The sequence below is a fragment of the Meriones unguiculatus genome, chromosome 10 (assembly GCF_030254825.1).
Source record: "Meriones unguiculatus strain TT.TT164.6M chromosome 10, Bangor_MerUng_6.1, whole genome shotgun sequence".
Lineage (NCBI taxonomy): Eukaryota > Metazoa > Chordata > Mammalia > Rodentia > Muridae > Meriones > Meriones unguiculatus.
In genome coordinates, this window is record NC_083358.1 from 83,295,119 (window position 1) to 83,307,953 (window position 12,835).

A 12,835-nucleotide genomic window follows, 5' to 3' on the forward strand; every position below is an offset into this window, starting at 1 on the left:
TTCGTAGTGAGTGGATTAATAAGAAAGTTGAATGAAAAGGACAGGATTAGAAACTACTTTCTTGAGGTCATAGACAGTGACAGAAGTCAAGGTGTGAACCAATGTTCAGGTCATGAGGGGAGAGCCCTTGTGAGAACATTGGGCAGTTCCTCAGCACGCCTCTGAGTGTGTTCTCTCTTCATCCATCTGCTTATTATGTGTGGCCCATAGGAAATTAGGAGCAAATGATGAGCTTGTTTGTTATTTCCTGTAGCTTGGTGGCTTTGTCCTCCCAAAGGACAACCTTTCTCTCCATTTTCTTTTCTGTTCCATTTCTTTGATTTCCTAAGCCTGTCTTTACAGTTGTTTCCTCTGCTTCCACCTTCTGGTTCTTGACACAGGGCGTGTGTGCTCTATTCTACAGTCTTCGAGCTCTGCTGCTTTGCTTTATGAGCCTGGCGCTAGCCCTCCGTGCACAGAATAGTAGGAGTGGTAACTGTACCCTAGAGGATTTCTTTTAGATTATTAGTTGATGCAGTTGTGGAGGCTTGTCAAGACCAAAATCTGGAAAGGGTCACCCAGGGAAGAATTACAGTTGTACACCAAAGGTTTCCTCTATATTTATCCTTCTGATAGAGGAAAACGTGGGAGGGGCCAGGGTTTTCTCTTTATACCTTATACTTAATTGCTTCTGTACCGATATCAGAAACTGGTTAAAATATTTGTGGATACAATTTTAAGCGTGTTCAGCCTGTTCTTGCTTTCCTTTTCTAGGATCAGTTCGATAGCTTAGATAAGCATACACAATGGGGAATTGACTTCTTGGAAAGATATGCCAAGTTTGTTAAAGAGAGGATTGAAATTGAACAGAACTATGCGAAACAATTGAGGTAAGTTGATTTACTTTTCACTTTTTAGAAATAAAGTTACATATTTAAACAGGTTAATATTAAAAAAAAAGAATAGTGTTATGCAGGTTAAACCTTGTGCTTTTTATCCAGATTGGTTTTAATTAGAGAGCTAGTGGTTAATTTAGTTAAATCATTGCCTTGTACCATGGGGAATATTGACTAGCTACATCATGCCACTTTGATTGCAGAAAGACATTTAAAATTTTTAAATCTCAGAGCAAAGGGGGAACCTGTCTAAGCAGCCAGAGCCTTCTGACTTCCTTAGCCCCTTTCCACCTTTAAGCATTTGAATAAAATGGTTCAGTGACCAATCAAACAAGACCTGGGGTATGATTCAGTGCTTTACATTTTCACTGTTTGCTGATATTTATTGATTTTAGAATTCTTTGTAATGCACTGAACTTGAGAATTTCCAAGTCTTGGAAATAGAATTTGTGCTGAACTCAGCTTCTTTGTACATGTTAAAATATTTATTTTTGAAATATGAAGGGAAATTTTTAAATCTCAAATTTGATGAAATTAATCTTAAGATTTTGTTAAAATAGTAAAATTATTAGTTTATCACAGCTTTATAAAAATAATGCTTGAAGTTTGAAGAACTTGAAGTTTAGGATACTGGAAAGCAAGGAGCCTATCAACTAGTTTTTTCTTAGAGCAGAAATCTCTTTGACTTCCTATACTATATTATACTATATTATGTGCATTTGTATCTCCATGCCAAGCCAGATAACTTAGCTGAGTAAGCATACATTGAATGAATGAATAAATATTATTTCCATCTAACTTAGAATCTTATGACCTTTGGTAATTCATGGCTCTCTACTTGTACTGGAGTTTGGTATCATATACATCACTGCTATCAGGCTGTTAGTTTATGTAGCCTGTTTTTAGGGTAAACTTCCACACTTAACATTCTTTTATCAGATTCTGCCATTAACATCGCATTCTGTTTAAACCCATAAGAACCTAAGGAGCCCATTTTTGTACTGATTTTTTGAAAGTAAAAATTAATTTAATTTATTGCAAGGGACCAGCTGCTGTTCTTTAACTTGTTGCTTTCTATATGCTTTTCTCCCTGCCTTTTATGTAGTCCAGTGGGATTACAATGCCACATTACCTGTATAGAACTGATCCTGTGGAAATCCAGTAGTTACTGTCAGTCTCTAGTCACCCACTTTGCCTCAGTGCATATCTCTACCTGGATTGAGTCACTGAATGATGTTATTCCTTTCTGCTTAATTCAAGAATATAATCCCTACACTAGACAGGGTATCCATGTGTAGCCTTGGTTTTCTTGGAACTCACTCAGGCCCACACTAGCCTCAAACTCACAGAGATCCACCTGCCTTTGCCTCCCAAATTCTGGGAACAGAGGTAGAAAGTTAAGGCAGAACTAGTTGCATTTACCTGTTGCTGCTGAATGTGAGCTCTTGGGTATTGCATTACATTGTATCTCACCATTAAGAGATTTACTACTTCTCTGTTGATTTCCCTCCACCAGACCACATAGCCATAGTACATTTTTGTATTTGTAAAGACTTTGTTGCATATATTAGTAAATTATCCCAAAACTGAGTAACACATTTTTCCAACTACCTGATCCATGTAAATATAGCATAGTAATAATTATAGAAATTTGATGAAAATATAAACTGGATATCCTAGAATGATGGTGCATGCTTTTAATCCAAGCACCTGGTAGAGGAAGGTGGATCATTGTGAGTCTTCATAGTGAGACCCTGTCAGAAAGGGGGAAAAGGAAATTACATAATTTATAAATTTAGTTTTGGCTATGTATTTTTCCATAAGGTTGAGGTAAAAGGGGCAAACAGTTTAGAAATCCTTCCTTTTAAGAAAATGTTTTTCTCATTAATGAAGGTTCATAAAAAGCAGCTGCATTTCAAGCCTGATTGTCTAAGGGACAGATTTGTGGTGCTATAGGTGCTTGAGGTTTTAAAGTTCATTTTGAAAGTACTTCTTGCTAATCAAGGAGGAGGACCCTGGGTAAGATGTTCAATCTTCTCAGAAAGGCAAATGGAATAGACATCGGAAGAGAGTGAAAACAAGGAACAAGCCAGGAGCCTCTTCACAGAGGGCCTCTGAAAGACTCTGCCCAGCAGGGTATTAAAGCAAATGCTGAGACTCATAGCCAAACTTTGGGCAGAGTGCAGGGAATCTTTATGAAAGAAAGGGGAGATAGACCTGGAGGGGACAGGAATGCCACAAGGAGAGCAATAGAACCAAAAAATCTTTGCACAGGGATCTTTTCTGAAACTGATTCTCCAAACAAGCACCATGCATGGAGATAACCTAGAATCGCTGCACAGATGTAGCCCATGGCAGCTCAGTCTCCAAGTGGGTGCTCTAGTAATGGGAACAGGGACTGTCTCTAACATGAACTCAGTGGCTGGCTCTTTGATCACCTCTCCCTGAGGGGGGCAGCCTTACCAGGGGGCAGAGGAAGACAATTAAGCCAGTCCTGATGAGACCTGATATGCTAGGGTCAGAGCGAAGGGGAGGAGGACCTCCCCTATCAGTGGACTGGGGAAGGGGCAGGGAGAAGAGGGAGGGAGGGCAGGATTGGGAGGAAATGAGGGAGGGGGCTACAGCTGGGATACAAAATGAATAAATTGTAATAAATTAAAAAAAAATTTTAAAGATTAGCTAAAAAAAAAGTACTTTTTTATTATGAAGATTTGAGTAAGTACTGTTTACTTTGGTCTCTATAACCTCATAAATTACAAATATGGTATATTAGTTTAGTTTTCTCTGATTTTTCCCTTCAATTTTCTCGTCAATACGGTTAACTGTTTTCTCTTGATGCCTTACGAGAAGAAACGATACAGCACTTCGGGAACCTTTTTTCTATATCTTGTAACTTCATCTTGATATGTGTAGTTGGGTCTCATTTAGCTGTAGCTGTTCTTTGTTTTGATTATTGCCTCATGTTTCTGTTTTTGGAGCTCTATTTAATCTTTCTTTGCTCTGTTGTACCTAAAGAGATGGCTGTCCTTTAGTTTAACTGTACTAAGCTAATTGGATTTCTGACAACTAGATTGTGTAATGTTCAGTGTGATTAAACTCCAGTCCCATTTAATCTTTACAAGTTTGATTTCCATTACCAACTGTTGTATCTTTAGCAGTTAAAGAATATCTGCCTATAGTAGGTTTCAGCCTTGTATTGTTGTGGAATGATTAAGTAAACTCTTGTCATTTTTCTAGTAATTTCAGACCTAATAATTCTACTTTTATAAGAACTGCAAGTCATATTCCTGCTTATTATTTATTATATATTTTATATATTTAGATTAAATGATCTAAACAGAACTTAGTATGTAAAACATGCAACCTTTTAAGAAAGAAAATAAGTTCAAACCTGTCAGGTTGAGTGTCTTCATGGTGAAATTTTTACTATTTTTGGGGCCTCATTGTTTAAACATTAAACTGAAAAAAAAATTAGTTTGATTGCTCATAATGTCAGTGTATATCTTTTATTCAACCCTTTACTCTTTTCTGGGAGTCAACCCAGGGCCTCATTTCTATTAAATAGACACTTAAGCACTGAGCTGACATTTAAAAAGGTAAACAAATGATCAAATATCTTAGCAGAACTTATCTGGAAAACCTAATACTTAAGTCTGTAGTGTCAGTTTGTTCCTCAGAATAAATTGAACAGATAATTATTTTTCTTTTCTATTTTTAACTTACTTGAAAAATACTCCTTTAGAAGATCTGTAGTCCCTTGAAAGCCTCCTTGTTAGGCTTATCACACAACAGTAATGACACGTTGCCAACATTTTCTGAGTGGACTGTGCAGTTGCTATACTAAGATGCACAGCACACATCCATGCTTGGTATGTTCTTGATATGCTGAAGATAAAGCAGAGCTAGGAACTGGTGTGTAAAATGGATGAAAGACTATTTGTGAGCCTTCATATCTTTGAGCTTGTTTGATATATTTTTTTTTCTTTCCTGGGTTTTTCAGGCATCAGTATTTAGAGCTTCTAATTTCTTTTTGTTACCTGTCTACTCAGCATCTGCCATAAGCATAGGTAAAAAATATTGAGACTGAAGCACGTCCTTTTAAAAAGTATGTATGTTCAGATTTTGTTCTAGTACTATATAGTAATGAGTGGGGTGATAGACTATTATTTAGTTTTAAAAAACTGAAGCATAATAATATATTAAGATTACTGTGTTAACCATTTAAAAGGTATAATTTACTGATATTTAGTACCTTGACATGTTTGTATAGCTGTCAGTGCCGCCTATTTCCATAACGCTTCTTCCATTTGGAACAGAAGCACTCTACTCATTCAATAGTCAGCTTCCTCTAACCCCTAGCAACTACCTTTCTGTTTGTGTTTCTACCAATTTGAATACTCTTGGCACCTTATAGACCTATTTGTCATTTTGTGCCTAGTTTATTTTATTTATAATAATGTTCTTAGTGATACATGTAGTATCTATTATGTTGACAATATTCATGTAATACTTTTTAAAAATGTATCTCCAGCTGGGAGTGGGATGCACACCTGTAATCACAGCACTCAGGGAGGAAGAGGCTGGTGTTTTATGTGAGTTTGAGGCCAGCCTGGTCTACAAAGTGAGTCCAAGACAGCCAAGGCTAAACAGAAAAACCCTGTCTCAAAAGATGGATGGATGGATGGATGAAAAATAAATGTTTCCTACAAACTTTTGTATATGTAAAGAATAGATTAAGGAGGACAATAGGCACAGAAGTATGAATATAAAAGAAGTAGAAATGTAAGCCTTTTTATTAGTTTACAACCACCAACTAGTATAGAGGATGCCTTGTACAGAACACTTAAGATTCAAAATGGAGTTTCCTTAGTGAGGCTGAAGAGCTCAGTCTCTAGTATTTAGAATTTAGGCTGTAGTTCCTGTTTTTGGATCAATCACTGAGCAGCACAGTCCTTAATTTTAATTAAATTTCAACAGAACTGTGGCCACCTGACTCAGGTAAAAGTAGATGAAGTGTTTGTTTCATGTGTCACATAACAAAGTTCCACCCCCACGATGCAGTGCCAAGTTGTGCTTGTCTAACACCTTCTTGATAAGAGCAGAATTATCTTTTGTAAAGAATTGGGTTGGATTTTGATGGAATTATATTGAATCTTTAAAGTCGTAGTTGGATAGCCATTTTCACAATATTAAGCCCACCAAGCCATGAGAATAGGAGGTATTTCTATCTTTTTTAATTTAGTTTTTCAGTGTCTTAAAGTTTTTATTGTACAAGCCTTTCATGTTAGATGTTCTAACACCATACACACACACACACACACACACACACACACACACACAGGCAAGTGTTAATGACATTATTTTTTTTATTTTTTTTTCTCATTGTGTTTGTCATTTGAAGGCTACTGAGTTTTTATGTGTTAATTTCATATTCCGCTACTTTACTGAATGTAGGTGTTAGCTGTAGAAATTTTCTAGTGTAGTTTTTATGGTCTTTTACATATAGAATCATTATCTGCAAATAAAAATACTTTCATTTCTTCCTTTCCTATTAGTAACCCTTCATTTGCTTCAATTGTCTTACAATTCTAGCCCAGTGCTATCTTAATATAGGAGTGGGGAAGTGGACATCCTAGTCTTTTTCCTGATTATATTGGAAATGCTTTGAATTTTTCTCCATTTAGGATGATGTTGGCTGTGGGTTCCTTGTCTATTACGTTTATTATGTTGAGATATCCCCTGTATCCTATTTTTTCCATAAATGGATATTGGATTTTGCCAAAGGCTTTTCCTACAACTAATGAGATGACTGTGTGGTTTTTGTCCCTTAATCTTATTTATGTGGCAAATTATTTTTGTTGACTTAACATGTGTTGAGGCACCAACCATTCCTGCATATCTGGGATGAAGCTGTCTTGACGGTGATAATCTTTTTGATGTGTCCTTGAATTCTGCTCCTAAGTATTTTGAGAATTTTTTTGTCTCTGTTCATCAGAAATAATCAGCCTGCAGTTTTCTTTTTTTGTTTGTTCTTTGATTATGGTTATCAGAGTAATAATGGCTTTATAAAAGGAATTTGTGAATGTTTCTTTTTTCTTTTTTTTCTATTTTGTGGAATAGCTTGAGGGGTATTAGTGTTAGTTCTTTGTTGAAGGTCTGGTAGAATTCTGCACTGAATCCATGTGTCCTCTGCCGCTTGTGTAAGGAACAAGTTTCTGGTCTGCCTTTCTGTGCCCCTTCCTGCACACTGTCGTCAGGTAGAGAGTTCCAGGTACAACTGGTCACCCTCTTCAACCATTGGCAAGCATGCTAGCAAGCAGAAAAGCAAGACTTCCCCCCACTTCAATTTTACCTGTGAAAATGACTTTATGGTCTTGTATGTTTAAATACTTGGTCCCTAGTTGGTGGAACTGTTCGGGAAAGGTAAGAAAACTTGGCCCTGTTGGAAGAGCAGTGTCACTGGGGGCCTGTCCTTGAGATTTAAAAAGAACCATGCCATTCCCAGCTTTCTGTGTTTTCTGTTTGCTGATCAATATGTAAGCTCTCAGCTTTCCCTACTGCCATGATTTGATCAGTCACTGTGAACTCTAATGCTCTGAAACCCTAATCCCTGAATTAAATGCTTTCTTTTATAAGTTGCCTTGGTTATGGTGTTTTATGTGATAGAAGCAAGAGTAACTAAGATACCACCATTCCTACTGTGTATCCTGGTCTCTTCTCTGGGCAGACAACCAGACTTTCTGTGCCTGCTACAATCCTTTTTGCAAGGACCACCTTCTCCAGGAAGGATCGCTAATCCCACAGCAGCAACTTCACCCACCCCTGCACCCTGCCTAAGGAATGTGTGTCCTGCCTTCCTGCCAGTGCCCCTTCTCAAAAAACCTTTTTAGGGATCCCAGACTCCTAGCATAAATTCTACCAGAGTCCACTGCCTGTGAGAGAGTCCTGAGCACTTCCCCCAGGCCCCTGAAGATTGGCAGTGAGGATCTCTCAGCTCTACAGGTCTATTTCTGGTCTTAGAAATCTCACATTGCCAGGCCTGAATTGGAAGTACTACTCCTAAAATCCTGTTTGAATATCAACATTCAATTGCCCAAAGATAGACCCTAAGCTCTATACAGCTGGTCACCCACTTGACAGATTAGAGTTAACAGGAAAAAGTTTTAAACACCCAGTCAGCAAAAGAGAGACAAGACTTCTTTACCAGGAGAAAATACCAACAACCTCAACTTCAGATTACCTAGGTTTCATTGCAAAACAAGTCTCCAACAGTAGTTAGTACTCATAGTCATGTTCCCTAGGAAAAGATGTTCAAGACAGTGACTTTAGAGTAGCAATAGTAAACATTATCAAAGAACCCTAAAGTAAATACTTGCCAGAATGCCAGTTCTGAAAACACACTTGGATGAAATAATGAAAACAATTCAAGATATGAAAACAGAATTTAATAAAGAGATAGAATCTTGGAACAAAAGCCAAAATGAGATCTTAAAATGAAAAAATTCAGGAATTCAAACAAAAAATTCAGAGGAAAACCCAAAATGTTAGCATTTTCTGCCAGCTTAAAATTTGTTACAGCAAAACAAATTCTGGAAAAATACACATCAGGTTATTAAAGTGTTCTCAGCTCATGTCTAGTAAAAGGAGCCTAAAAGGACTCAAGTTTATGTTAGAATTGGTGAAGTGGGAGAAAAAAATACCAGGTCTAGATGATAAGGTAAAGGAATTGGATTTCTTGGTCAGAGAAAATGTCAAATCTATGAAAACCAAGAAGGAAACATGCTAGAAAGAAAGACCCAAAGAGATTCAGGTCAAAGGCATAGAAAATATTTTCAACAAAATCATTGAAGAAAACATCCCCACTCTAAAGAACGATGGCTATCAAAGTCCAAGAGGCTATAGAACACCAGATAGGACCAGAAAAAAACAAACAAAACATGAACAAATACACATAGACATGGATACACACAGATAAAGTAGCACCACATGTCGCCTTTATTATAATTTCTGGACTATACTGTGTTTATAGTACCTGTGTTTCTGTTAGCTCTTGATCTATAGTAACTTCTCAAAACATGTCCGACATACAAATTGGCAATTGGAGAAAACTGGGCCAATGAGAGATAAACATTCTAAAATATTAAGTACAGCTTTTTTTTCAGATTTGTGCAAAATAATTTTTTTTTTTTTTTTTTTTTTTACGTTTAGAAACAGCTTGAATATAAACGAGCCAGTTTAAGATTTATTTGAGCTAAAAAGCATGGTCAGTGTGAAAAGCTAAATTTATGAACTTAGTAATTATTTTCTCCATGATAATAGTTTTTCTAACACTGAAAACAGTATGTTCATTCTAACACAATTGAATTTGAGTCCTTTTCAAGTTCCTCTCACTAGATGTCTTAATTTTAGGCTTACTATTGCTGTGATGAAACACTATGGATAAAAGCAACTTGGGGAGCAAAGATTTTATTTGGCTTATGCTTCTGTATCACTGTTCATCATGGAGGGAAGGCAGGAAAAGAGCTCAAACAGGCAGGGACCTGGAGACAGGAGCTGATGCAGAGGCAGTAAAGGAGTGCTTGCTCCACATGTCTTGCTTGCTTAACCTACTTTTCCTGGACCACAGGCCCAGGGATGGCTCCACCCACAGTGAGCTGAGGACCCCACCCCCCATGAATTACTAATTAAGAAGATGCTCTGCGGGCTTGCCTACTGCATGTCTTATGGAGTCATTTTCTCAATTGAGGATACCTCCTCTTTGATGACTATAGCATTTGTCAAGTTGACATAAAACTATTCAGCAAATAGATATAAATACTCATAATAAATTGATGTGTATTTTTCCAGAGTTTATTTTGCTACAATGGGCGTTTTATTTTATTTTCATTTATTAAAATTTATCCAATCTGTATCCCAGCTGTGGCCCTCTCCCTTGTCTCCTCCCAACCCCACTTCTCTCCCTATGCCCCTCCCCTAGTCCACTGATAGGGGAGGACCTCCTCCCCTTCTATTTGACCCTAGCCTATCAGGTCTCATAAGGACTGGTTGCATTGTCTTCCTCTGTGGCCAGGCAAGGCTGCTCCCCTCAGGGGGAGGTGTCCAGAGAACCTGCCACTGAGTTCATGACAGAGAAAGCCTACGGTGGCCATTTTAATTTGCTGGACAATGCTAGCACTGTGGACTTTGCCATAGTTTTCCAATAGCAGAATTGACTTAATTTGAACCCATTGTTATTTTCGTCTAGTCTTGTCTTCTTATCCTTGTTCTTTCCCCAGTAATTAGAGTTCAGATTAGTGGTATTCTGCTATTTTCATCTGTGTTATAACATTGGTGGTTACCCTGTTAGATTCACTGCAAGTGTTAGAAGCTGATTGTGTTAATCAGACACAGACACTAACTGGCGACTTGTGTGACTTAATTGTCTGTGGACCTAGGAACACAGAGAAATATCTAGTAAATTGTTAAGATTTATTGCTCTTTTCTTGGATTTTTTTTTTCCTTTCCGTTGATCTGATTCCCAAGTAGTTTTGTCCACATAGCTGTAGAGTCAGACCGTTAATCTAACAAGTTCAGAAAGAGAACACACCTTCCCAAGAAGGTGTTTAAGGATTGGCTTTCATTGACCCAGATTAATAGACCTGAATCCTGTTGCTAAAGTAATGACCTTATTGTGTGGCCATCTTTACCATAGCGATGTGGATTAGGTATATTTTAAAACATACTGGCTTGAACTGGAATAACAACTGCACAACTAACTGAAAGTTTATTTTGTACTTACAGTTCAAGTCCATGAGACTGTAGGATTCCTTAAGTGTTAACTCAGAAACCCAAACTATTTCCATGTTGGTCTCATCCTGAGGCTTGTGCATATGCTTTGGCAGGCATTAAGAGAGCAAGCTTCAGATGGGAATAGATCAGGCTCATGGCCAATTTTATAATTGGCCATGTGATCCTTATGAACAAGGAAGGAAAGTGGAAGTGGCCTGGCAGAGGCAGACAGATGTCTGTTAGTTCACAACAGTCGAAGGTACATAGTGAGAGAGTCCCTATTTCAAAAAACAAAAACAAGCCAGGCAGTGGTGCATGCCTGTAATCCCAGCACTCCGGGAGACAGAGGGAGACAGTCGTCTATATTGGAAATGTTGGAAAATGTAGCGTGATGACCAAATTTGCTTTAATGGTTCAGGCCCTTGGTGAATGATTATTTTATTGATGTGAGAAAAAAGAAAGGTTGTAAAAGGAGATGAATTCTATTTACTGAATTTGAGGTGCCCATTGCAGATGAACATCTACCCAGATAGCCATTCCTTCTTTAACACAACTGTGTTAAAATTAAGATGGCAAATATCCATATTATAGAATTTGTCTGTTAAAAACAATTCAGTGATACTTAATATATTCTCAGAGATAGGCACCTCTGTGTAATGAGAGAGACAGACAGACAGACAGACAGAGACAGAGAAAATGAATATATTCCTGGCTGGCCTGGAATTCACTGTATATGCCAGGCTGGCCCTGCCTCCTGAGAGTAGGATTAAAGGCTTATCACCTTATTTTTTGAGACAACCATGACTAAATCTGGACATTGCTGATTTGGCTAGGCTGACTGGCTGGCCCAACCAACAAGCTTCAGATATACAGTGTCTACCTCCCTAGCAATGAGATTGCAGGGGTGCACATGGCTTTTTACTTGAATGCTTGAGATGGAGTTCTGGTCCTTGTGCTTCACAGCAAGCACTTCAGGATTTAGCCATCCAGCGTACTATAATTTTAGAACATTTTTATCATCACAGAACTAAACTTTGTACCCATCTACAGTAATTTCCTCTTTTTTCCTGGTTTGAGCAACTACTAATCTATTTTTGTCTCTGGATTTGCTTATTCTGACTAACTCCTAGATTTGTCATCTCTTCCTCATATCTTCCCTTTCTGGGTTCTCTTTCAGAATGACGGCAGGTTTCATATAATTACCAGTTTGAAAGTTATGACTTTTCTATCATTCCAATACCTGAAATTACAAATAGTACTTAGTTTTGCTGGTACTTGGGGGAATTGTGAAGTTAATCTAGGTACTACAAGTGATTTTTAGTTATGTTTTTGATACCTAACCATTCGTTAAGTTGTTGGTTAGTGTTCATTAACACAACTCAGGAGGGTTGTTTGTTGGTGGTGCTGTTTTTGTTTGTTTGTTTGCTTTTTGTTTTTAATATTCCCCATTTGTCCTTTCTCCCTCAGAGCTCGACATTCTTGGTTCATTTTTGATGTGCCAGAAACATAGTAGCCCACTTCAGAGTTCTTCATGAATTTCTTTTCTTCCTGCTGTTTGCTCATTGTACTTTCTCTGTTAGAAATCCCAACAGGGCTTTCCAGTTTCCTAATTTCTATTTATCCTTTTAGACATAGTCAGAGAATTGGAAAATTTAAGTCTACCCTCTTTAAAGAAAGCTGTTCTACGAGCTACCTAGTGTCTTCATGTAATAATGTTTAGAAATATCTATATTTCATAGGTCTAAATCAGCAATATTACCTGTGCATACACCTGTGTAGTTATTTAGAAATTATATGCACATATATGTGCATGTGTGTGTATGTAAAATTTGATGACAGTTTCAGTTGTCAGCTTGACACAATCTAGAATTACCTGAAAAATGAGTCTCCATGAAAGGTTGTTTAGATCTGGTTGGCCAGTGGGGCGTGTCTTGAGAGATTGTCTTGATTTCATTAATTGAGGCAAGAAGGCCTGGCTGCAGTGGGTGGCATCATTTCCTGAGTTTGGGTCCTAGGCTGCATAATAGTAGAACTAAGGTGAGCACAGGCATGCTGGCTCTTTGCTCTTGATTGTGTCTCTGTCTAGCTGCTTCAAGTTCCTGACTTGTCTTCCTCACAATGATGGACAGTGATCTGCAGTTGTAAACTGAATGAACTCTTTCTTCCCTAAGTGATCCCCCCCCCGGCATTTT

At 37.8% G+C, this 12,835-nt stretch overlaps 1 protein-coding gene across 3 annotated transcripts in view; it reads left to right on the plus strand.

The window, feature by feature from the left end:
- The window catches only part of Fnbp1l (formin binding protein 1 like), a 77,193-nt gene that overhangs the window by 32,572 nt on the left and 31,786 nt on the right, over positions 1-12,835 (plus strand). For all 3 annotated transcript variants that reach the window (XM_021645001.2, XM_021645002.2, XM_021645003.2), the window contains exon 2: positions 754-869. In XM_021645001.2, coding sequence (XP_021500676.1) covers positions 754-869 — 116 coding nt within the window. The remainder of the gene's footprint in view (positions 1-753; positions 870-12,835) is intronic.